Source organism: Citrus clementina, unplaced genomic scaffold (assembly GCF_000493195.1).
Source record: "Citrus clementina cultivar Clemenules unplaced genomic scaffold, Citrus_clementina_v1.0 scaffold_7, whole genome shotgun sequence".
In the NCBI taxonomy this organism is placed as follows: domain Eukaryota; kingdom Viridiplantae; phylum Streptophyta; class Magnoliopsida; order Sapindales; family Rutaceae; genus Citrus; species Citrus x clementina.
The window spans coordinates 5,040,918-5,065,595 of record NW_006262075.1 but is presented as its reverse complement, the minus strand read 5'-3'; the positions used below and the strand labels follow the sequence as shown (position 1 = coordinate 5,065,595).

Here is a 24,678-nt window from a genome sequence, read left to right as displayed (position 1 = left end):
CCACCATTGAAAAGTTTGTATTAGGCTATTAATTTGTTCATGATAGTTTGTATCATTTGCATGCTGCATTACTTACTAATTTAATATATGTGACTTTTGTAATGGATATTAATGTAAGATATGTTTCGAACTTTACTTTTATTTGAATTTTTTATTTTAATATGATTAACTCAAAATCGAAAACAAAAAAAATGTATTAGTTATTCGGGAATCGGAGACCTTCGGGGATCCTCTGTTATTATTCAGGGAGTAGATGATGATTCTCTTAAATAATTTTGACGGGGATAGGGAGGGGACGGAGACGGGAACATACGCAAAATATCGGAGATAGGTACGGGGAGATTGGTCCCCTCCCCTCCCCTTCCCATTGCCATCTCTAATTAAAACATCGTTATTACTCGTATCCCATTAAATAATATTAAAAAATTTATCATAACTATTAACACCCTCTTTAATTCCAAAAATAACATTATTTCAGTTATTCTAAATAACTCTCTCTCCTAAAATCCAAAATACAGGTATCTTGTTTCTCGTTCTCTTTTCATTAGTCTTCTCATCTTTAATTTCAATCAAATGTACATTTTAATTTAGAGTTTAAAACCAATCCTTAAGGAAATAATTGACTTATAAGAAAACTATTTAAAAAGAGAGATTGTTCTTGATGTTTGTGCATTGACAATTGGGTAATCATGATTCACGAGGTGTTGCAAATAAAAGATTTTTACTTATGTGGCAGTTATTGTCGTGTAGACTAGGATAACCTACAAGTTTACAATTTTCAACTTTAATTTATGTGTTCCTTTCCTTCTTGATTCCTTTCTTTAATAAAATTAAATTCATAAGGACTACAAAAAAATAATTATGAATAATAGAACAAATACATCTCAAAATTCTTAAAGCCAAACTCTTATTTTTGGATATCTATGAACCAATTTTGCAAGAGTGAATTGTAGATATCCTTACAAAAATTTGTGTATTTGACTTCAAAAAGCTTTTTGTTGGTTGCTAATTCTTAAGATATTTGTATTCATCCAGTCTTGAGATTAGCAAGAGATTATATTAATACAATAGCATAACATGATGAATGATGAATACAAAAGTTTTGACCGAAAAAGAAAAGGTAAATTTCACAGGAGTGGTGTAAATAATTGGTGGAAAGAGAAATAATAATAGGTTTAATTTTTTTAAAAAATGTCCTTTAATGTAATTTTATCTCAAAGGTGTTTTATTAGAACAATAAAGGAGTGCTAATAGCTCAACTCTATTATTTATTATAATTTTTAAAATTATATTCACTTAATTTTTTATTTATATGATAAAAAATTTATTATATTTATAATAATTTTATTAAAATTATTATTTAATATATATTATATATTTATAATTTCCTTTCCACAACAAAATACATCAATTTCAAATATTAGGTTAATAAAAATGGACAAAAGCATTTGAAAAAATTCTGAACCGGATTGAACTGACCGACCCTTAATAAATCCAAAAACCCGAATCCTTACCGTTTCAACTCCGATTTCGATAGAACAATGGCTCTGTTGGGGGACGACGGACGCGGCTACCAGCTGGCTTTGAAGCTGGAGTCCTGCGGCGTGTGGCGCACATGGCTCGGCGATTCTTGCTATTCCACCTTCCATCACGCCCTCTCTACACCGGCCTCCTGGGAGTCTTTCATGCGAACCGACGACTCGAAGTCCAGGGCTCAGATCCATCTCCAGCTCCGCGCACGAGCTCTCTTGTTCGACAAAGCCACTATCTCTCTATTTCTCCCCTCCAATCAACCTCCTTCTTCTGTTGCCGTTTCGAAACTCAACCCCAACTGTATGTCTCCGCATTGTCGCATTCATTTTCATTTCATTTTTATTTATTTTATCTAATTTCATCATTTTTTTTCTTTCCCTTTTGTTTGTTTAGATTTGCAGCTGGACGGCGGTGATGTATACTTCACTCTGGAAAGTAGCTCACAAGATGGAGTTCAGCATCGAGAAAGTAGCGCTGCTTCCAGTACGACGTCGGGCAAGGTTTGATTACTTCATGGCTCTGTTACATCTTGTTTGTTTATTAGTAACAATGACTAGAACTTAGTTTTTCCTGTCCCAGCAAATGAAGTTATAGATGTTAACTTTTTCCTTTGAATTTAGATGGATGGAATCTTTTAATCGTTTGGTTGAGTTTTTGGGAATAATTTTTCCTTAAATACTTTTTTTCTGAAATTTTCATATCATATCTACAAAAAGACACCATTTTGAGATGGATAATTTGGAATTTTGTTTCTTTTATTAATTTTCTTTTTTTGATATCAATAAGTTGTTTTTTTAAATTTGTTACGTAAGGGTGCATGTGTTTTTTTCCCATTCTTGTTAACTAACAATGTTGGTTTGGTTTGAAAAATCAATCTAAATCTGCTTTTTGTGGTGGATCAAGATATTGTGAGTCTGAATTTGATAATCTGTCGCAGAGATTTAGGAACGAAGAACTGCCGGAAACATGGTATGATCAGTTTATTGAGAAGTATAGAGTTAGCAGACAGTATAAGCTGTCATTAGGGGACCGGGAATTGGACAGACGTACGGCTGAGGGGATGTCCTCTTACCTCAGACATCTTGAGAAATATAAGATAAGGCGTGTCCCATTTCAGAATGATCATTCTAATTCTGCTCTAGATGTCATTAATTCAACTGATAGTGACGTGTTTTTCCCCGAAACAATGTTTACACTGAACTCTGTACCCGAAATTGCAGTCCCACAAATAATTGTGGAAGAAACCAAACAAAATATTGAGTTCAATGGAGTTCTTGATACTTTGCCTCAGTGTATGACCAAGAGCCCTGTTATGATCGAGAGGCTTGGTATTAGGCCTGAGTACCTTGGCATGGAGCAGGAAGGGAATTCACATCATGGGAACAGTGCTTTAGAGGGCAATAAGAAATGTTTCAGTGAAGAGCAAGCATCACAGATATCTCAAAAGGTGATAGCCCGTATGCTCACAGGAGGGGGCTTTGAAGGTGCCACAGAAGTCCCATTGGAAGTGTTATCTGAAATGCTTGGCAGCCATATTTGTAAATTAGGCCGTATCTTGAAAGTTCTTTCTGATAATTACAGGAAGCAGTGTTCTGCCCTTGAACTACTGAAGATGTTTCTTCAAGCAGCTGGACATAGGTAAGTTCGAAATTTTCTTTTTATATTAGTTTTTGGCATTGTTAAATGTTTGCTTCCTTTCTCACTTCTCAAGAAATGTTATCAAAAGATGGAAACTCTGTTTTTCTGCAATCATTTATTCAAGTGCATGTTATATTCAAATGTGCATGGTTATGCTAATGAGGGCCTGTTTAAATATTATCATGTGACTAATTTCTGGAAAATTTGTTTGTAAAAATCGGAAAACAAGTTGTTAAATTAGAGAAGGGAATGAAGCATGTGCTTGCATAAGGTTGCGTGAATGATAAGTGTCTTATGTTTATTTTCTGTTTGAATGGAGCACTCTTGTAACTAGCATGGTTCTCTCAGCTTCGCACATGTTTGTCATTTTATCCCTTTTACTAGTAATATACAATGTATATTAGATGCTTTGTTGTGTCATCTAAGATGTTTCTGGTTTACTTGCTAGTAATTTTGGGATTTTGGCGGAGCTTATCAAGGATGGTAATAGGAACGCCGTGCAGCAAAGTCAGGAGCTTATTAAGGATGGTAGTAGGAACATTGTGCAACAAAGTCAGGAGCTTATTAAGGATGGTGCAAGAAACGTTGTGCAACAAAGTCAGGAGCTCATCAAGGATGGTACTAGGAACATTGTGCAACAAAATCAGGAGCTTGTTAAGGAGGGTACTAGGAACTTTGTGCAACAAAGTCCACAGCAAGTACATGGAGCGCAATCACAACTGCAGTCACACCAACAGAGTCCAGTTAAACTACCCCAGCAGGTATCCAGATCTCTTTTTTTTTCCCTTTGTAGGAGTAGAATGATCTATAGGTAGTGTACAATCATGTCAAGCTGTTCTGATTACGAACAAATCATTCCTTTTCAGCCGGTGAAACATCTGTGAATTAATATATGCATGAAAGTGACTTGGCTTTATATTTGTAGTGGCTAGTTGATTTTATCGATGTCAAAACTGATCTTGGGGTTTGAATTTCTAGTGTGTTATTTTTTCCTGATTTATTTAATGGCTGCTTTGTTGGTAAGTCTTGGGGGATTTTCCTTTATTCTATCTAGCCCACATATAACAATAACATTGTTGGAAAGATATTCAATTATAATTTATGTGCTGAAGCTACAGGTGCCAAGGCAAATGCATCAGCAGATGCAGCAGATGGTTCAACCTCAAAATTTGGCTTTCCAGCAGATGCAGCAGCAACATTTAGAAAGGTCACGGATGCGCCAGCCATCCACCCCTCGCCCTGGTATGGATATGGACAAGGACCGATCCATGTCACAAGTGAATGCTGAAAACTCTTCAAAACTGCCCATGGATGCTAATGCCTTAAATGCCAGCAATGCAAAACAATCTCAGATGCAGTTCCATCAGCAACAACTAAATACAATGTCAAATCTCCAAGCACAATCTAGCAATCAGTTTAAGCAATCAACACCTGTACAAATTCCTCAAATGCATTCACCGTAAGGAAGATTTAGAAATAAGAATGAAGTCACTTGTGTTTGCTAGAATGATTATTCATCCCTTGGGTGGTTAGTTACCAGAATTCTAAAATAATTTGTTAACGTGCAGGAATATGGGCGTTGTTAGGGCTCCACCAGTGAAGGTTGATGGTTTCCAGGAATTGATGGGTGGAGATGCTTCGATGAAACACGATTCAGAAGAAAATAAGCTGACCTCCCCGATAAGTAAATAGCTGCTGTGGGTATCTGTTCATCAGTGCACAAGTCTAAGCCTATTTTGACCTCGGTAAATTTGTTAGGGTGGTTTGCTTCTTTTACTAAACATAGAAGAGGTACTGTGTCTGTATATATTCCATGATATACATGCATGATTCATGTATAGTTTGATGTTGCCCCGATTGCCTGTATTCTCTTGACCGCCCTTCGAGGGAACTCTCTTGAGAGACCATTCCTTACTTTATACCAACTCTATAGGGAATGTGTAGGAGTCCATTAGGCAGACCATCTCTTGCTTTCAATAGAAGTGCTTGGGCTGATGTGTATGCAAGTAGGAGTTGTAACGATGACAGACGGTTCGGCGGGCACTTGTAGTGCTAACGATCTTGTTTTGTATTTGACATCGTCCATTATTTGTTGGTGAGCGTGTCAAATTACCACAGAATAAAGGAAGAAGATATGAAAGTACATCCGCGGTTTTGCTGCTATGTACTCAACTCAAAATCGGAATAATGGAATATGGTATTGGAATCGATTCTGCAAAAGGAAGAATAACTAATAACTTTTGATGAATTTATTTATCCAACTTGGCTGTCAACTTTTGTCCGACCACCTCCACAAAAGCAACGCTAGTGGCAAGATCGCATCGATTAAATGTAATGGCATAATAACCTATTTTATTGCTATTATTATTTTTAAAATTCATCAACCAACCTGTTATTTTAACGACATTGTAAGGTATGTATATAAGTATATGTTTGTTTTTCATTTATATGAAATTATTGATCTGAATTCTGTCTCTTATGTGAAAGGTAATCTTTAAATATGCTATTAATATTCGGGACACAAACAATCTCACTATGGTCAAATCTAACTTTACTGAAAAAATTAAAAAATTATGCATTATTTTGGAGGATAAAATTATGGTATCATAGTGGTACCATTCCACAGTTAGATCTAACCCACAGTTGTCAATATAATTAAATCTAATGGCTGATCCAACTATGGTATGGTGTCATTGTAATACCTTAACTAGACCCTATTTTGGAGGCTAATAATGTACGTGAATTATTTAACTGATAAATACTATATTACATTTATTTAACTTATATCCACACAGATAAATAATATATAGATCCCACACCACATACTTGGGTGTAAGTTAGCTGAATTGTAACTCAAGTGCTCCTTATTTAGCTAGGTGGCAAAACCGATCTTCCCTTGCCATGCTTATATAATAATATTCTTTCACTAGTCTTGTTGCAGATTGCTGTCATGGCTGACAACAGCAAGCTTCAAATCGCCATGTTTCCATGGTTAGCTTTTGGTCACATGATCCCCTGGTTGGAGCTTGCTAAGCTGATAGCACAGAAAGGTCACAAAATCTTCTTCATTTCCACCCCTAGAAACATCGATCGCCTCCCAAGACTCCCTCAAAATTTAGCTTCTATGATTCAATTTGTGAAAATCTCGTTGCCCCACGTGGACAATCTCCGCGAAAACGCAGAAGCGACCATCGATTTACCTTACGATGAAGTTAAGTATCTCAAGCAATCTTTCGATTGCCTCGAAGAGCCCATGGCAAAGCTGTTACAATCTTTAGCTCCTGACTGGCTTTTATTCGACTTCGCCGCTTACTGGCTACCGGCTAGAGCCCGTGAACTCGACATCCCAAGCGGGTTCTTCAGTATATTTACTGCGGCAACTCTCGGATACTTTGGCCCGTCATCAGTTTTGATCAACGATTCTGGTGATCACCTCAAGACTCCCGAAGATTACACAAGGGTACCCAGCTGGGTCTCGTTTCCGACAACAATATCCTATCGGCTTTTTGAGGCGAGGAAGGTCTTCGACATTCTAATAAGCGACGAATCGAACGTTTCACACGGTTACCGTTTTGGTCAATCACTCAAAGGCTGCGACATCGTTGCCGTGAGAAGCTGCATGGAGTTTGAACCAGAATGGCTAAAACTTTTGGAACAACTTCACCGAAAACCGGTTATTCCGGTGGGCCAGCTACCCACCACCACTGGAGACGGTGATTCCGACGCGGAAACTGACACGTGGAGGTCGATCAAAGAGTGGCTGGACGAGCAAGAAAAAGGCTCGGTCGTGTACGTAGCTTTTGGTAGCGAGGCAAAACCTAGTCAAGAAGAACTCACGGAAATAGCTCTCGGGTTGGAACTGTCGAAATTACCCTTCTTCTGGGTGCTAAAGAAACGACTCGGACAAGCTGACACTGAGCCGATCGAGTTACCAGACGGGTTTGAAGAGCGAACGAGAGGGCGCGGCGTCGTTTACACGAGTTGGGCACCTCAACTCGCGATACTGGCCCACGACTCGGTGGGTGGATTCTTGACTCATGCAGGATGGAGCTCAGTTGTCGAGGCGCTGCAGTTTGGGATGCCTCTTATTGTGCTGACTTGCTATGCAGATCAAGGACTAAACGCTAAGCTTTTAGAGGAGAAACAGATTGTGGAGTTGATTCCAAGGGATGAGGGAGATGGCTTCTTCACGAGGAACTCGGTGGCTGAGTCATTGAGGCTGGTTTTAGTAGAAGAAAAGGGTCAAATCTACAGAGACAAGGCGAAGGAGATGAAAGGGTTGTTTGGAGACAAGGGGAGACACGATCGTTACGTGGATAATTTTCTAAATTATCTCAAAAATCATAGATGTTTGCGCAAGGGTGAGGAGATTAATACAACTGTTTAAACATGCAAGGTTTGCTCTTGAGGGCTTTGATTCATCTTTTATTTCCGCGAAGCTGCAGGGTGTGACTTCTAAATAAAATGTCAATTAAACATTTGTGAATTGTAATATTAATGCATGGAGTTTTTAGTAATTGTTATGCAAGAATCTAAATCGTCTCACATGGCCACCTCAGGGGAGGTTGAATTTAGATCTCAATTAGATGGCGAGATGAACTAATATGTAATTAATTTTACAAAAAAAAAAATTATGAGATTGATTATCTAATGAATGAATGTCACTCAATATTTGGGATAATAATATTGAGATATTATCAGTACTTTGATATATATATAATGTATAACCATCCAAATACATGCCGTCATATTGTACATCCAAACTTTAATCCCGGATTTAATTTAATTGCAGGTTGAAAAATTTTCGTATCAATTATAATGCATAATTTCTTTCCAACATTCTTGTAAAGTAATTCAAACAGTAATTTGTCTTATAAACGCTTCTGAAGCAACTCAACAGAGTTGTCAGTAATTATCTACAAAAAATCAACACCATTTCCTTGGCTTTATCCCTGTAAATTCTGCCCTCATCTTCAACTATCACCAATCTCACTGACTCAGCCACCGAGTTCCTTGTAAATGACCCATCTTCCTCATTTCTCTTTATCTCTACACCTACTTTATTCTATGCAAAAACCCTTGGTCAACAGCGAAAGGTAGCATTATTAACAGACGTCCAAAATAGAGTGAAGAACGCTTACTCGTCTATTAATCCTCCTTTGATGAAAAATTTGAGTGGCCCGTCACATTTTTCTTACTTCCTAAGGCTACATAAACCACTGACTCTGTCTCCTGTTTGCCCAACCATTCTATGATTGTAGCCCAATTGTTGTCTTCAATAGTATCCGATCTGCTATCTAGAGCCGAAGGTGGCAAAAGCCAAACGGGTGCAACCGCCACTGGCCTAGTTTGAAGCTTGATGCGGCCACTGCGCCATCAAAGAGTTATCTTCATGGGGTAAACTGCAGCTCATTAAACTTACTAATGGTGATAAATTTGTTGGGATTTTCGGTAACTATCAAATGTTTCTCGGAGTTGATATGGATGAGGAGCTTGACTTGGTCTAAGAATGGGATCATGTGACAAATGCTAGCCGTGGGAACATAGCACCGTGCAGATTCTTGCTAGTTTTTGCCTTGTATTAAAAGAAAATTTTGGGTTGCACGTTTGCTTCCTTCTCGATGGGAGAAATTTTATACTACATTAGAGGTATTATATCGTTTAATAAGTAAATGATGCAATGATGTTTTTTTATTTACTTTGGAAAATCATATGCAGGTGGTCATTGTATTAAATTTAATTATACATATTATATATGCATTAATTAGTTATATTATCTCTGATATATTTTAAAATTATTCGTAATATAAAAAATGAAATCATCTCTAATAAGTTAATGTCGCACTAGTGACCTGTTAAAACCTAAAATGTCAAGATCTATTACATTATTATATGTTATCTCTGATGTGTTTTAAAATTATTCATAATATAAAGAAATCAAATCATCTCTAATAGGTTAATGTCACACTGGTGACCAATTAAAATCTAAAATGTTCAGATTAAATTGACAATATATATTGTAACATATGCATACATAATTTTTATTCAAAGAAAAAAAAAACCTAGAATCTAATATTATGAAACGTGTTCGATTAAAAACAATAGATACAAATCCTAATTCCTAACGAGCTTCACATGAGATGGCCGCAGCTACTTAATTTTGTGATCTGCTATTGTTCCTCTTCGGTGTATTGAATATTGTGTCCGAGTCCGACCATGAGCTGTATATGCCATGAGCCTTGTTGATAGAAAGGTAATATTTGATCTCCTCGGTTTTATTTTAGTAGACTCTATTTCTTAATTAATTTTATTAAAAAAATTAAAAATCACTTATTTTTATCACTATACCTCATATAACTCCAAATTTATCTTTATCTGCATCACAGTCGTCACTGTATGACGCATCATTTTGGAACCATAAAAATCAATTCATTTTCGTCAAATATGGCTTAAGCTGGGTTTTATTGTCTCCTCTACTTGCTTAAAACTAAGAATTAAAATAATTTCAGATAGATCGTTTCAACAATGCAAGTAAAGCTACACAAGAAAAACCTCTTGCTAGACCCGGAAACACATTATTGCTCAACCTTTTCTCTGTTGCTAATTCCTCAGCCTCTCTAATTTTCTTTTATTACTTTCTCTCGTTAAAGGCAACAAAGCAATTTCAGCAATCGGCCATGGAAGCAAATCAACCTTTTAAAGCTTGCTGGCTTTTCAAATTTTTTGTTTTAAAAAGTATAAATTACCAATTTTTTTTTTCTTTTAAAACGATTTAGTTTGCTCACATGAAATTCCGCGGACAACGGTTAAATAATGCACCAATTTTTCAAAAGTTGACGATTCAAGTGATTTGGTTATATTACCTCGCCAACTTAGGTATTTTATTTTAAATTTCTAAAGATAAGAGAAAAATCAAACTGCATTTTGCGATGCCTAAATGGCTTTGAGAAATGTTTTATTTAATCGCCAGAAAGGGAAAAAAAAAGGAGAGTGGTTAATTAAACTAAACTACTTAAAACCACTTAATTAAGGTATTGGGAGCAATTCAACCAGTTATTGATAATATATCACAAGTGCAACTGCGTAAGTTCATATAATATGATTATCAATTGTTCAATTAAATGCGCAAGTGGCAACACATTATTAGACAAATACACAATTGCCACGTCACTGACATGGTACACAGTCGTAGCATATTCTTAAGGAAGGCAGTTTTGGACTTATTTGTCCAACATTTGATGTCTAAAATTTTACTAATTACAGAAATTTTATTGAAAAATCAATTAATTTTTTTTCGTATTTTATATTTTAATAAATAAATACATAGATGTTCATATTCTACTAAATTGGTCCCTAAATATAACTCTTCTCTTGCCCATGGCAAAAGAATGCGTGAATCTGACATGTTTTGTAATTAATTAATAATCTAGTATTAGATACACCAAAAGATATTCAAAACTTTGTTTCAAAGTAAAATTATTAAATGAATTGTCAAATAATGCAATAAACAATTTTGAAATTTGTGAACAATAATCATCCAAAGCTGAAAATATTTTTCTCTGAAACTAAAAATGCATTATCAAACTAAAGAAGAATATAAGATACTTCTAGACGTAAATCAACCAACCAAATTCAAACATCTTAAAAGATAAAGTTTCTTATATTGCCTAGCTTATGAGCTGCTATGTCACATTTTTCAGACATATGATGGACATTTGCAATAATAATGTGTTGATTATATATATATATAAATAAGAGGTGTTGGCCATTGGGCTTGTAGCCCATTGGCAACCTATGCATTTAAGGTGGGTTAGAGTTTCACAAATGGTTAGAATTTGATTTCCCTTTTAATAAAATTGGGTAGGAGTCTACTTGTCTTCCGCCGTTTAGGATAAATTGCTCAAGATTTCCCTCAAGTATTAATGAAAGTTGAATTTTAAGATGTGTCATAATAAAATTATTAAGGAAAGTTTTGATCGTAAATTAAATATCTATTAAATATTAAGTGAGGATCGAACTTCAAGTTGTGCCGTAATAAAATTATTAAGAAGAGTGTTAATCGATTTTTAATTATAAATATTAATAGAAGACTGATTATAATATATTATTATATATATAAATAAATAAAAAACCAATGAGAGGTGTTAACCCAGAATCTAGAGCCATTTGGCAAAAATCTCCGTAGAAAACAATAGTCTTATAGGCAAATGCAAAATCCTTAAAATTTGAATTTCTGACTAATTCTCCTAATCGCTAAGGATTATTGCTCAAATTGAATTTAGTCACATAGATTTGTTACAACACATGAGAAAAAAGATATGTTTCAACACGTGACTAAAATCTTGAGCAAATCTGTTGATCAAAAGGTTCAAAAGCCAATAAAAAGGGAAAGGAGAAAGGATTAAAACCTGAACGTCAAGATGATGACTTAGATTTGCTCACTGTCGTTTAAAGGGTTGATTTATTATTTAAAAAAAGCAAAATTAAGGGGTATTCTCCGCTTGGTAACATCGCTGGACCCTTCAATTGTCAATTCTGACTGAGTACAGAAGTTTTTTAGCACTTAAACCTGACAAATTCAATTACACCATTTCTTTAAAATTACTTTTAAGAGAAGAAGGTGGGTAAAGAATTTGCTTTTCAAGAATTAAGAACGAAATGCGTATTAATGGGAAAATAAAAACTTGGAAAGTACACATTATTAATTAACATAAAGCGCGTGTGATTTGACAACACCACCCTTGAGTCCTTTTTTTTTTAATACTATTTATATAGGATATTACAATTAATATTTACACATAAATTCTATAATTGGGACCTTCGTCGTGGTATGTACTCCTCTGAAGCACTGCCCAAATTTTTTAAACCCTCTCAAATATTCGAGGGCTGTCCACTCTACTCACATTTCGTGAGGAATAGACTGACTCCACTCAATTATGTGATAATTGAGGAAGGATTATAAATAAATCCCATAAATACTTTTATAGAGGCTCAAACCCTTGCACTCATTATTCTAAGTGCACACCCTTGAGTCCTTGACCATTAAGATTGTGATTCCTCCGTTCTCTGCGAGTCTCTTTCCGCTTTCATAGTTTCAATGCATGCATAAAGCTACGTTTCAATACAAGGCATAAGTAGTGTTAAATTATATGTGTTCTAACTTATATTACTTATATGAACAGTAAAAGAGTCTCATATTATTTCTTATTTATGTGAACGGGTATAAATTATATTACATATAATTTAGGAGTTTGCTTATAGAAAAATGAAAAAATTGAAGACAAAAGAGTGCGACTAAAAGCAAGTGTCGCATCTCCCTCATTCATACTCCCCCTTCGTTCCAATTTCCGTGCACCCATATATTTTGGTGTCTTTATCATCTCCGTCCATTTAAGAGAAAGTTTCACTTTTTCAAGATTTTTTAAAAAAAAAGAATGAAGACGAAATAATTTGATAAAATACTTGATTAATGAATTGGGGTCATTTCTAATATAATAAATAAAAAATAAAAATGATAAAAATACTACATTGTTGATAAAATGGAATTTAAGAATCGGAGAACGGCCTTTCAACTCATTAAACCAAACAATGGTTTGGTGTATCCCGTAACCAAACAGTCCACACAGAAACAATCGACAATTCAAGAATCAACGCAACTCGCGCGCGCGCTTTATTTGTCTCGCATGTAACCAACTGCCTTCCTCTGCAAGTCAGGCACAGTGTCAGTCTCTCTCTCTCTCTCCCTCCTTCCAATAACAGCATTCCTTCTCATTTAAAACACAAACTACAAATAGAATAAGACACACAAACCCTTAATCCCACTGACACCAGACAAGACAACGACGCCGCTTAGCTCCTCCTTTGTGCGGCGATGATGCATCATAGTAACCCTTACGGCTACAGCAGCAAGCGCCGCGGACCACTCAACCTCCCCGACGACGTCGTCTCATTCCGCCTCGTCTGCCCCACGCCCGTCGTCGGAGGCCTTATCGGGAGGTCCGGTTCCATAATCTCTAGCATCCGCCGAGACACCAAGTGTAGAATCCACTGCGAGGGCGGGTTTCCCGGGTCGGACCACCGGGTCATATTCGTAGTCGGATCCGGTTCCATCGACAGGAGAATCATGTTTTGTGAGAATGATGTTGTAGTGGAGGGCGGTGAAGTGTCGAGCACTCAGGAGGCCGTTATTAGGGTGTTTGAACGTATGTGGGAGGTGGAGGCAGAGGTTGAAGGCGATGGCGACGGCGACGACGTGGCATATTGTGGTTTGTTGGCTAATACGACGAAGATTGGTGTCGTCGTAGGGAAAGGAGGGAGAAATGTAACGAGGATGAGAATAGAGAGTGGCGCTAAAATCGTTATGCTGCCTCCTCCTGCTTGTGCGGCTATCGACGATCAGTTGATTCAGGTATCGTCTTTTCCTACTCTTTTTCTGTTTGCTTCTCACTTCTCAGGAAAAAAAAAATGAAAATTAAATTATTAAGGAAAATTATTTTAAGCGTTTTTCTCTCCTACATCTCTGTCTTTCCCACTTTTTTTTATTTTTTCAAATATATAAATATAGATACAAAAATAGTATTACTTCCTACTCCATTAGGTGATTTTATCAAGTGCTTTCGTAAGGAATGTTCGTTCCCAAATATAGCTTTCGAGAACTCACATATTAGATGATTTTACGGAAAGCACTCATGACTCTGTTGTGAGGACCTGAGTTAATAAAACAAGCCTCTTGTTTTAAACTTAGCAATAACCACTACATTATCAGATAATGTGATTACCTTGCCTACAAAAGTTTCACAGTTTAATGCATTGTAATGATTTGATTTGGGTGAAATGCATAAGTGTATACTTAGCCAGATGTATTTATGTCAGAGAATGGCTATAACTTGATTCTTGACGATCCAAATTGAGAATTTATTGTTACTGTGGCAGATCACAGGGGCTACTTTAGCCGTAAAGAAAGCACTAGTTGCTGTAACTACCTGTCTCCAGCATTTATCAACAATGGAAAAAAGTCCGATATGTTTTAACAGACCAATTGAGAAAGTATTCTATAGTAATTCCTCGGACCCACACAGAGAATTTTTCCCTCACCTTTCCTTGGTGCCACCTTTGACTGGAAATCCTTCAGACAATGCTTCAGAATTTCATTCATCATCAGCAGATGCAGATAGAGATCACCCTGGCCTGGACAAGAAAGGTAGAAAACAAGAAGTTGCATTGAGAATGCTCTTTTCTGGTTGGACAGCTTCAGGCATTATTGGCAAGAGAGGGGCCATTGTCAGATCTCTACAGAATGCATCTGGTGCTCTGATAAGCTTTGCAGCTCCATTGACCAAGTCTGGGGAACGTGTTGTCACTATTTCTGCATTGGAGGTTAGTGATTCTACCTAAAATTCTGGAAGCTTAATTATATATTCTTGTGCTAGAATTATTTTCTCTTTCTCACACTTACATGCCTGTATGGCCACAAAAACATGCACTTATTCTCAAGAGTGTCAACATAATCTTTGTGACTGATCTGGGGTTGAATTTATCTATTGTAGTACCTTGATACTAGACACTCTCCTGTGCAAAATGCTGCTGTACTTGTCTTTGCTAGATCTGTTGAAGTTGAAGGTCAACAAGGATTCTCATCGGGAGAGAACAAGGGTGATGCTGTAGCTGTAAGCATTCTAGTTGGTGCAGACTTTGTTGGCTGCTTGACTGGAAGCGGAAGCAGTGCAGTCTCAGAAATGGAGGATGTAACTGGCACAGATATAAAGTTAGTGGGAGGGGAGCAGGTCCTGGGTTGTGCAGCACAGAATGATGTTGTGATACAGGTGTGATTATTACCTTATCTAGATATTAATTGTTAATTTTCATTTTTCTATAGAATTAGGGGGCAAGTGCACCTATTTCTTTGTATTGTTGCATCCTAAACTTTTAACAGTCTCAGATTAGCTGGGCTTTTCTTTCCTCTGTTTATTCAGCTTACTTTGATGGACCCTCAATCTGTGGAAGAAAAAATGCTGGGGATCTTTGGAAGTATAGTGATGACCATCTCAAAGTTGATTTGAAATAAGGGAAACAAAAGATTATTATTATTATTATTATTATGTGGTCTGAATCTCCCTTATGGCACAAACTGAAGTCTTGGGCTTCTTTGTGGGCTTGAGCATGGAATTTAGAGATATGTCTGTTTACATGCTTCAAAATTGTGCAGCAACTATTACTTGATTTTGTTTTATATTAGGTTATTTTGGGGACATTAAGTTTTGAAGGCAGTTTTGCTTCTCAATGGAGCTGTTTTTTTCAAGCTTTTCTTGATTTCTGTATTTAGTCATATATGCTCACCATCCTACATAGATGAGGTAGTTTTATTGTTACATTAGTAGTTTTCCTGTCCACAATTTGTAAATGTTTTTCTATAGTACATTTTAAGTTTCCATCAATAAACTTTTCGGGATTTTCATGTGTAGGAGTATATTTTTCTAAGATAACCAATATGTTAAGTTAAATATTGTCTAGCTTAATCCTTTACACATATTTCACATTTCATAGGGAGACTCTTCCATGCCTCTGTGCATCCATACTGTATGCTTAGGATGCAGAATCCCATTTCTTGGTAGCAGCTAGTGATTGGTGTAGGAACTTCTCATTTACCAATTAAAGTTGAGGAAGGTTGAGGTTCTCGTCCTTTTTGGCAATATTTGACATTTCAACATTTTAAATTTCTAAGTATTCACTTCCAGTTGGAATTTTTAATATTTGATTATGCATCTGGTAGTTATATGACTTTTCTACGACCAAATTTTAATATCGATAATGAAATATTATCCTTCAAATGGTGGTCAACTCACTGGTAAAGTTTTGGGTTTGGCAATAACTTGGCTTACTATCAGAGCAGAGGAAGTTTCACCAAGTTTGTGTTCTGATCACCCAACCATGTTAATTCAGTTTCAAAATATTCTGTTCTTCTTTATTGTTATGAAAGTGGCTGTGGTTGTGCTTGATGCACATGAATTGCATGTGAAGTAGTATTTTAGAGCTCAAACGCTATTGTTCAGTTCTTACCTAAGCTTAAGTATTGGGGTCATGCAGTAACTCCGTAATCCGCAACCGTTAACAAACTTTTGAGTGCAACTTGATACTCACTTTTTTATTGAAACGTTTAACTTTTGGCAGATTAGTGGTGAGTATAAAAATGTGCAAAATGCTCTATCTGAAGTTGTTGGAAGACTCAGACATAATCTTAAGTCGGGTGAAATACTCAATGAAGCAAGACCAAGGAGCCCTAGTGGAAGGGTGGGGGGACCTGCACTGCATAAATTGCACCAATCAGTGGCTCTATCTCCTGAGTTTGAACAAGAAACCATTGCAGTACAAGGAGTAGATCAATTTGTTCTTCCCTTAAATAGATCACAGACACTGCAGGTGAAAGTTTGTGCCTCTTGTGCATTTTTTCTGTTTATTTATTGCACTCTTTCTTCTTCAAGGGAATGTTTTCCAAAATGAGGAAACAGTGTTGAGGCAGTGGTGCCATTGCAGACTGAAGGAAGAAGACATGCAACACCCACCACAGATGGTAAACCAGGCTCAAGAATGTTTGAAGGGAGTTTGGAACTGGAGAAGTCACTAGTTCATCTTCTGCCTACTGATATGGTTGATGAGGTGGGACCAAGGAGCTGTTCCGATGGCATGACTACTGCTTCTGGTGAAGATAATATGTTGACGGAAGGCGTGTCTCAGCTTGGACTCTCTGACAATATTATTGGTCCTTCTACATTGCAGTTACCAAAGGTAGAAGGTTACTTTTACCTTCATTATCTGGTTTTCATTTCTTTTCTTTTCTTTTACAAAGTGACATGCAGTTCAGTACGGGGACATCATGTTTAGGGGTAAATGGTAATGCAGACTGGGGAAGAGGATATAGAATACCTAATACAGAAGGTGAAAAAAGCTCAACCACATTTGCTGATAATGTAGAAATTGAAAGGTCTGTTCCCCCACTGTTTTCCTTTTTGTTTGGTTGTGTATTTGTGTGGGTTATTTTATTTAGTCCCGAGGTGGTTTTGGTTTTTCTTTTAAATAACAGAAGATACAGCTATATGGGCACAATTATAACTGGTTCTTGTGACAGAGTCTAGCATTAGTCCATGCATAGCGTGCAGCTTAAAGAACTGATTAAGATAACTGCAATCTGATACAGTGTTTCTATCTGATTTTATGAAACTAATTCTGATGAAATGATTTGATTTTCTTTGTTAATGCTTATTGAATATAAGGGAATGTTAATATTAAACTAACTGGGTTCAGTTCTGCTAGTTTTGTTGATTATGATGCAGTATCCACCAACTTCTTTCCAGATCCTATGTAGAATCTGACAAAGTAATCCTAATTCCATAGCATGCTAGACCCCTCCTAGAGCTTCAATGATGCCCTGTTATGAGATCAAATTAACAGTTACTCTATTCAGCTGTCATTATGATCAGCTACTTTTCATTGAATTAGTCAAAAATAAATTCCCTGGAAGTTCAATTACCCACTTTTTTTGTGATTTTCAATCTCTCATTTGTTCATGCAGTGGAAACATATCAATGACTAATTCATCATAGATGTATGCATCTGGAAATTCATTACTGATTATGCATAATGCATGATGCGTGGACGTTAATGTGTGCTACACACAGAGAACACTGCACAGTTTGTTTCTCTTTAAGATGGTTGTTTCTTCTGAATTGGTCTTGGAGGTAGTGTGAACATTTTAACAACTTGTACCCCGGAATCAGATTGCAGGTGCAGAAGCACGATGAGTTGAAACCTTGTCTTGGCAAAAATGAAGGGATGGTTGTAATATCTGGAAAGCCTGATCAAAACATGAGCTGCACAGCACTTGCCTCAAGCTTCCATGGAAGCTGACCACTGACTGGTGGTGACTAAATCAACTGCTTGGAAGATAGTTACTTTTGTCATTAGTCCTTAAGTGGGAATTAGTGAATATCGGCATTTTGTGATAGTTATAGAATCGTCTTTTTGTGATACTTAAAATGCCCCTAATAGCGATAACCGCCTAGTAATTTTGTTAGGTCGAGAGGGTCCTCAATGAGGTCAATTTATGATACAAAAGTAAATCTCCTATCCGTTGCTACTCTTACGAGTCGAAAAGGGGAGTATGTAGAATGACACTGCTCTACAGCAGCCTAATACATTGTATTAACCGGATAATGGACATGATCAACTTATATATATAAATATAATGTGTATATATAATAACACGGTCGTTTTTCTGATGGCTTTCTTCTGAACTAGGCCTCAATTAGGTGATTCAGCTGATTATGAGAAGTTGATAAATAGATCTTCGAAAGTTGAAATCTTTAAGTCTATAACACCGTTTTAGACATGTCAATAATTTTAGCTTTTAACTCGAAATCGCTGTCTTTCAGAGGCGAATGATTTATAAAAGTTTTGATGGGAGTTTATTCATTCGTCAAGTTTAGGCAACTAGCTCACAGATGTGGATGTCGCTGCGGGGCATTATACGTTTATGCTTGGTCATTGTTCGATGAAATGCCTAAACGACATAGTGTTGCTTGTAATTCTAGAATGGGGACCTGTATTTAGCCATAAAAGGAATCAGTTTAGTCATATGAAATGATGATTTTGGAGGGAGTTTATTTTTACGATGTACATGAATGGCAAGGTGTGGTTTTGACGATTTAACTGAAGTGTATGTGAAATCTATACTACGAATCACTTGATATATATGTTTGCCCAAACTCCCAAAGTGGTTTTTAACACTTAAATATGTATAGGATGGGACCTAAACAACACGAATATATGCACTGCAAGACGCAAGCGGCTGCCCAGTTGTTTATTGACACGTCTACCGCAGTGAGGACTGAGGATTATTCTCTCAAGGCAGTTGATGCTTGATTCAATTATTTTTCCCACTTGAAATATAGCATTGGTCTTTAGGTTTTTAACGAGTTTCGGATCTTGTTTTTTTTTTTTCAAATTTCAGTTGTTACTTTGAGTAGATTCTTGCACTTTCACTGGCTTGAAAACTGAAACTACCTTTTCAAGTCATGAACAGATTTACAGGGCTATTTCTTTTGTTCCTCCCTGGCGGCTGAGCTTTATCAAAAGAAAGATGACTCCTCAACTATCAAATAAAGTTGTTAAAGCAATCAAATAATCTAATACCATAAAACTTAACGACTCGAATTACTTGGTAGGAAGAAAGAGCAATGAAAGTGGTATTTGGTGTAAGAAAGAAATTTAACTTAACTGGAACAAACAGGTGGAAGACAGGGGAGTTAATCTACAGTGAAGATCAATGCCTTGTATCTTTATTACAAGAAAAAATTGTGAATGTACAGAAACAACAAAAGGCTTGACCATTACATTTATAATCCCACGGTAATGCTTCATGGTTACAGGGGATATGAAGGTAAAGATTCTAAGAGTTGGACCTTATAGTGTATAACACCCCCAACTTGGAATTGTAAGTTGGATCCGAAGGGCAAGATGTTGTTTGATTTTGTATGATTACTTAAATCAGAAGGGCTTCTTTTGGCCTCCCTAAGAGAGATAAGACTGTTGCAGAGATATGCCTTGAGGAGAGCCCTGATTCTTCAAGCTGATCGGCTGGTGATCCATGGTCAATGTATCTATCAGGAAGCACCATTGATCTCAACTGCAGAAGCATGTCTAGAGAATTAGAATTGAATAAATAAAAGGAGAAGGAAAAGAAAGAAGTCTGCAGTCTGTTTCAAGTTTCTGAATCAAAGAGAAAATAAATACCTTGAGAGGTCCATCCAGAATGCCACTTAAGGTTAGAAAGTGACATACATGAGAGCCAAAGCCTCCCACAGAACCCTCTTCCACAGTAATTAGGATTTCATGCTCATTGGCCAACTGTCTAATGAGGTCTGTATCCAAAGGTTTGCAAAATCTTGCATCAGCCACTGTCACGGAAATGTCTTGGCTCTTAAGCATGTTCGCAGCTAGCACACATTGTTGGACTACAGAACCATAGCCCAAAATTGCCACTCTATCGCCTTCCATTAGGATTCTTCCCTTCCCAATCTATTGATCATGAAACATGAAATTATTCTTTTTAGTTTAATTTGGTCTATATTTTTTCTGCACATGTTAAAAAGAGGGTTACTTATGCTAACCTCAAGTGGAGTTCCTTTGTTATTAGGTGGGAGAACTGCTCCAATTCCGTTGCCCCTTGGAAATCTGAAACAGCTGGGCCTGTCATCTATAACTGCTGCTGTAGCGACCATGTGCATTAGCTCAGCTTCATCAGATGGAGCCATGACCACCATGTTGGGCAAGCAAGACATGAATGTGATGTCAAATGCTCCACAATGAGTAGGTCCATCCGCACCAACCAAACCAGCCCGATCCATTGCAAAGCGGACTGGTAATTTTTGAAGGTCTACATCATGCACAACCTTCATAACCATTGTAAAGTATTAGTGTGAATTTTTTCAATAAAATTACAAAATAAAATTAGCCTACTAGTCAACTAGTTCTTCTAATTTTGTTGACTCACCTGATCATATCCTCTTTGCAGAAATGATGAGTAGATGGCACAAAATGGCTTGACTCCCTCTGAGGCTAAACCAGCTGCAAAAGTAACAGCATGTTGCTCAGCAATCCCCACATCGAAGCAGCGATCTGGAAACCTTTTCTGGAAATAATTGAGGCCAGTACCACCACCCATTGCAGCGTGGATGGCCACAATCTTATCGTCTGTCTCAGCTTCCGTTATCAAAGATTCAGCAAAGTACTGTGTATACGAGAGCGTAGGGGATTTGGTCTTAAATTGCTTGCCAGTTTTTGGATCGAACTTGACAACTCCTGAGAGCACAAGAGAGTAAGGATCATGCGAACAATTCATAAAACAAGCACAGATTATAGAAAAGGTCAGCGTCTCTCACCATGCATTCTATCAGCTGCTGCCTCCGCTGGGGGATAGCCCTTTCCCTTCTCTGTTACAACATGGATCAGAACTGGCCCTGGCGCAGGCATTTCTTTCACTCTCTGAAAGATAGTAACTAAATCTTCGACATTGTGTCCATCCACTGGACCAATGTAGTACAGACCTAGCTCCTCAAAGAAAGTTGAACCAGAAGCACTAATCAGTCCTCTGGCGTACTCATCGACCTTTGCAGCAACTTCATGTGTTTGCCCACCAATTTGCTTAGTGATGCTCTGCAACAGAAAAGAAATCCAGGTCAATAACTCTTGAATCACTCCCAAAAAACATGAAGGAAATTATCGTGAAGACAGCAATCCGGATCTAAAAGGCTTACTTTTGCGGCTTCACGAAGTTTGCGGAAGTTAGCGCTCGCTTGGAGCTTGCTTAAAGCGCTGCTGAGGGCTCCAACCGGAGTTGCAGGACCATCCAGGGTAGCTGTGGGTAGAGATACTTGTTTATTGTCATTCAGCACAACAATCAGGTTAGAATCAAGAAATCCTGCATTATTCATTGCTTCATATGCTTGTCCTGCAGTCATGGCCCCATCTCCAATCACGGAAATGACATTATTGTTCTTCCCCAGAATATCCCTTGCGACAGCCATACCTATTATTAAAAAATATGATTAGATTAGGAAATTCTCAATTATGTATTCTGCATCCTACAATTTCTCTAGATTGATGAAAGGAAAATATTAAGAGAGCGAAGTACATACCAAGACCAGCAGAGATGCTTGTGGAACTATGTCCTGCACCAAATGCATCATGAACGCTTTCCTCTCTTTTGGGGAATCCTGCAAGCCCCGAAGTCTTCCTCATGGTGTTCATTCTGGATCTTCTTCCAGTCAGAATTTTGTGTACATAAGCCTGCAGGATTCAAGGTCAGCCATTCAGTAACACTGATATATGTTTGGGCCTTTAATTTGTTCAGCCATGATTCGTTTGAGACAGGGCAGTAGCGAATTAACAAGTGTCTTCAATTAATTACCTGATGGCCAACATCCCATATAATTTTATCGTCAGGTGTGTTGAAAACACGATGCAAAGCAAGTGTTAGCTCCACCACTCCTAAGTTTGCACTAAGATGCCCACCTGTCTTCGATACACTGTTAACAATATCTGCTCTAAGCTCTGCTGCCAGTTGTTCAAGATCCTGAAAATTGTACGAACTATGTTATGAACAAATGAAATATCCTCAAGAAAGAACAGGATTCCCATCAATCAGACGCGCACGTTTTTACCTCTTTAGAGAGATTCTTCATATGAATTGGGTAATTAATCGTGTCCAACAATGGTGTTGGTGGCTTCTCTTCAGAAAAATCAATTTTCCAGCCGCCTTTTTGTTTCCTCATCACCATCTTCGTCGCTTCCTCGCCATCTGAGCTATTCTTCTCAGCGGACGCTCTCAAACAGAAATTCTGAAACACATCACCACGACAACGAACGAACCAACCAACCACAGTCAATACATACAAACTCAATGGAGATGACCATGTTTGAGAAACCAAGAAACGCAAATAACACAGATACAGATACAGATACGAAAAACAAGAATCTTTAAACAAGCAAGCAAAAGAATTGAGAACCCAGATAGCGAAAGCAACAAAAACAAAATCTTGAAAACTGCATGCGGATGAACCGACCTGTTTTCTGTAACTAAGGCTTGGTTGTGAAACAGTGAAAAATGGAGAAATAGATTGTTTAGCTCCAATAGCAATCCCGGAAGAGAGAGCCATAGTTGGTGCGATCCAATATTCAGTAGTGAGCGCGAGATGAATAACGAAGGAGGAAGTGAAAGAGACAGAGAGGGAAGCTGTGCTAATTGTGCAATGTCTTCGTTGTGTAATAACTAGACTCGTATTTTTATAGTAAGAGAAGCGTGACGGGGAGTGGGGACCGCGGACTGGCGGGCTGCCAGTTTCCCACGAGGGCCACGACATCCATTTCATTTTTCAAGTAGGCAGCAGAACCAAATTATTGATTAAATCAATTAATCATTTTATTTTATTTTGTTGTCTATTATGATGTGAAATGAACCAATTTTGGCGCTGAAATATCGATAATTTCTGTTATCAAGGAAATTCCCCAATTGCCGATTGCCGATTGCCGATTGCATTGGGTGGGTATGGATTTCGTGTCGTGTTTTCCCTGTTTAGTTTATTTATAGTATTTATATATATATATATATAGTTAGGCAAATGCTAAGTTACAATAATTGTAACATACATTCTTCATGTGAACCACACAAATTGTGGGTCCTATAATTTTGTGTGGTTCACATGAGGGATGTATGTTACAATTATTGTAACTTAGAGGCTCCCAGTTAGTTATGGTGGGTAATTATAAAAATAAATCGTTCATAAGAGCATGTCTTAGTTGATGTCCTACTAATGTCCATATAGGTACAAAAATGTCACGATGGTAGGTCAAAATGATGGTGTAGTGTATTTATATTTGGTCATACAAGGTTGGAAGACTTTTTTTTTTTTAAGAAAAAAAAATAATTTCAGAAAAAACAAAAGAATATTGAAATGGGATTATTCTGACTGCGTGACGGGAAATTTCTCATCATCATCTCAATGAACATCATGTAAATTACACTTTTCCCCATTATCATCTTTTTCGGACAAAATGGCTTATTAGAAAACACATAATAAATGTTCTATCCCAAAAGGTAAAAAAAAAAAATTATAAATCTATTGTGAAATGGAACTCTAAGGTTAAAAGTTTACAAACGAAGAAGATGATAATGGGGGCAGGCCATTTTCAGTTCGATTATCTAAAAGTAAAAGATAGTGGATCACTGGATCTTAATTCAAAAAAGATAATGGGAGACATGAAGAGATAAGAAGCCACAGGTGACATAATTTTTGGCGCCACGAACCACCACTAACTTGTAAATTTACCATATTCGGACATGTTAATCGAACCGAGCGGTGATAGAGATTAGAAGGGCAACAAGAAACGACGTTTCTTTGTGCCGTTTTTTATATATAAAACAAGTTCCTCTCTTTGGCCGACTCAAAAACCAAGAACATGCCCGCAATTTATAAAATGCTATCATTTGTATTATAAAATTATATATACGTTTGTACATAGTCAATCTCCTGCTGGCCGACTCAAAAAAAAAAATAATAATGTAGTTATACTACCAACTGAAAAAAGAAAAAGAAGAAAGAAAATACTTTGGTTCTTATCCATGAAGATGACCCCACAATCATAAATTAAAGGAATGAGAGAACTCCACACAATGCCCTAAAAAGCGCGGCAATTGAATTCTCGTGATGAAGCCAACATGTTGTTTACGTATAGTGCACCTCCATGTATTGTATAATATTTGATTAATTTCTTAATTTGTTGATACAACAAACCAAAGGCGATTTAATTTATTATTATGTAACAAAGTAACAAAGTTTAAAGCTTAAACAATGAAACCATGCACGACAACGCCTGCACCTCTCTAGCTTATCTACCTTTCGATAGATAGATACTCTAGATGTGCGAAAGAATCTCCAGTATCTAAACATTACAAAT

General features: G+C 37.0%; 4 protein-coding genes across 10 annotated transcripts; 3 read left to right on the top strand and 1 right to left on the bottom strand.

The window, feature by feature from the left end:
• The first annotated feature begins 1,451 nt into the window (after positions 1–1,451).
• On the top strand, positions 1,452–5,567 carry LOC18036253. 2 transcript variants are annotated; one of them, XM_024180784.1, is made up of 6 exons: positions 1,452–1,833; positions 1,927–2,033; positions 2,471–3,171; positions 3,620–3,932; positions 4,284–4,630; positions 4,740–5,567. In XM_024180784.1, the coding sequence occupies exons 1-6, from the start codon at positions 1,542–1,544 to the stop codon at positions 4,861–4,863; spliced, it is 1,884 nt and encodes a 627-aa protein (XP_024036552.1). In that variant the 5' UTR covers positions 1,452–1,541; the 3' UTR covers positions 4,864–5,567. The 2 variants fall into 2 exon arrangements, with proteins under 2 accessions (XP_024036552.1, XP_024036553.1); XM_024180785.1 differs by having other exon boundaries at positions 4,290–4,630; positions 4,740–5,566.
• A 451-nt stretch (positions 5,568–6,018) lies between these two features.
• Positions 6,019–7,740, top strand: LOC18037175 (UDP-glycosyltransferase 91A1). Its single transcript, XM_006426188.2, has one exon. The coding sequence runs from the start codon at positions 6,122–6,124 to the stop codon at positions 7,556–7,558; it is 1,437 nt and encodes a 478-aa protein (XP_006426251.1). The 5' UTR covers positions 6,019–6,121; the 3' UTR covers positions 7,559–7,740.
• A 5,019-nt stretch (positions 7,741–12,759) lies between these two features.
• Positions 12,760–18,473, top strand: LOC18037174 (KH domain-containing protein HEN4). Of its 6 annotated transcripts, none has more exons than XM_024181396.1 (7): positions 12,760–13,579; positions 14,104–14,547; positions 14,718–14,993; positions 16,339–16,587; positions 16,702–16,953; positions 17,025–17,149; positions 17,943–18,473. In XM_024181396.1, the coding sequence occupies exons 1-7, from the start codon at positions 13,043–13,045 to the stop codon at positions 18,070–18,072; spliced, it is 2,013 nt and encodes a 670-aa protein (XP_024037164.1). In that variant the 5' UTR covers positions 12,760–13,042; the 3' UTR covers positions 18,073–18,473. The 6 variants fall into 6 exon arrangements, with proteins under 6 accessions (XP_024037164.1, XP_024037165.1, XP_024037166.1 ...); XM_024181397.1 differs by having other exon boundaries at positions 17,950–18,051; XM_024181398.1 differs by having other exon boundaries at positions 17,068–17,149; positions 17,943–18,029.
• A 908-nt stretch (positions 18,474–19,381) lies between these two features.
• Positions 19,382–22,992, bottom strand: LOC18037100 (probable 1-deoxy-D-xylulose-5-phosphate synthase 2, chloroplastic). Its single transcript, XM_024181395.1, has 10 exons — positions 22,788–22,992; positions 22,386–22,562; positions 22,133–22,297; positions 21,861–22,011; positions 21,480–21,751; positions 21,105–21,378; positions 20,717–21,024; positions 20,334–20,615; positions 19,957–20,241; positions 19,382–19,849 (listed from the first exon to the last, which is right to left on the bottom strand). Exons 1-10 carry the CDS (start codon positions 22,878–22,880, stop codon positions 19,706–19,708), a joined length of 2,151 nt encoding a protein of 716 aa, XP_024037163.1. The 5' UTR covers positions 22,881–22,992; the 3' UTR covers positions 19,382–19,705.
• Between the last annotated feature and the right edge of the window lie 1,686 nt (positions 22,993–24,678).

What these genes read in the sequence shown, in the direction of transcription:
- LOC18037100 (XM_024181395.1), bottom strand. Translation starts at nt 22,880, where the DNA reads ATGGCTCTCTCTTCCGGGATTGCTATTGGAGCTAAACAATCTATTTCT. An exon ending in AACTTCGTGAAGCCGCAAAA is followed by an intron (nt 21,379 to 21,479) that starts GTAAGCCTTTTA and finishes TTTCTGTTGCAG; the next exon opens with AGCATCACTAAGCAAATTGG. An exon ending in ACAAAGGAACTCCACTTGAG is followed by an intron (nt 20,242 to 20,333) that starts GTTAGCATAAGT and finishes CATGATCAATAG; the next exon opens with ATTGGGAAGGGAAGAATCCT.
- LOC18036253 (XM_024180784.1), top strand. Translation starts at nt 1,542, where the DNA reads ATGGCTCTGTTGGGGGACGACGGACGCGGCTACCAGCTGGCTTTGAAG. An exon ending in CCAGTACGACGTCGGGCAAG is followed by an intron (nt 2,034 to 2,470) that starts GTTTGATTACTT and finishes AATCTGTCGCAG; the next exon opens with AGATTTAGGAACGAAGAACT. An exon ending in CTTCAAGCAGCTGGACATAG is followed by an intron (nt 3,172 to 3,619) that starts GTAAGTTCGAAA and finishes TTTACTTGCTAG; the next exon opens with TAATTTTGGGATTTTGGCGG.
- LOC18037175 (XM_006426188.2), top strand. Translation starts at nt 6,122, where the DNA reads ATGGCTGACAACAGCAAGCTTCAAATCGCCATGTTTCCATGGTTAGCT.
- LOC18037174 (XM_024181396.1), top strand. Translation starts at nt 13,043, where the DNA reads ATGATGCATCATAGTAACCCTTACGGCTACAGCAGCAAGCGCCGCGGA. An exon ending in TCACTATTTCTGCATTGGAG is followed by an intron (nt 14,548 to 14,717) that starts GTTAGTGATTCT and finishes TATCTATTGTAG; the next exon opens with TACCTTGATACTAGACACTC. An exon ending in ATAGATCACAGACACTGCAG is followed by an intron (nt 16,588 to 16,701) that starts GTGAAAGTTTGT and finishes GTGCCATTGCAG; the next exon opens with ACTGAAGGAAGAAGACATGC.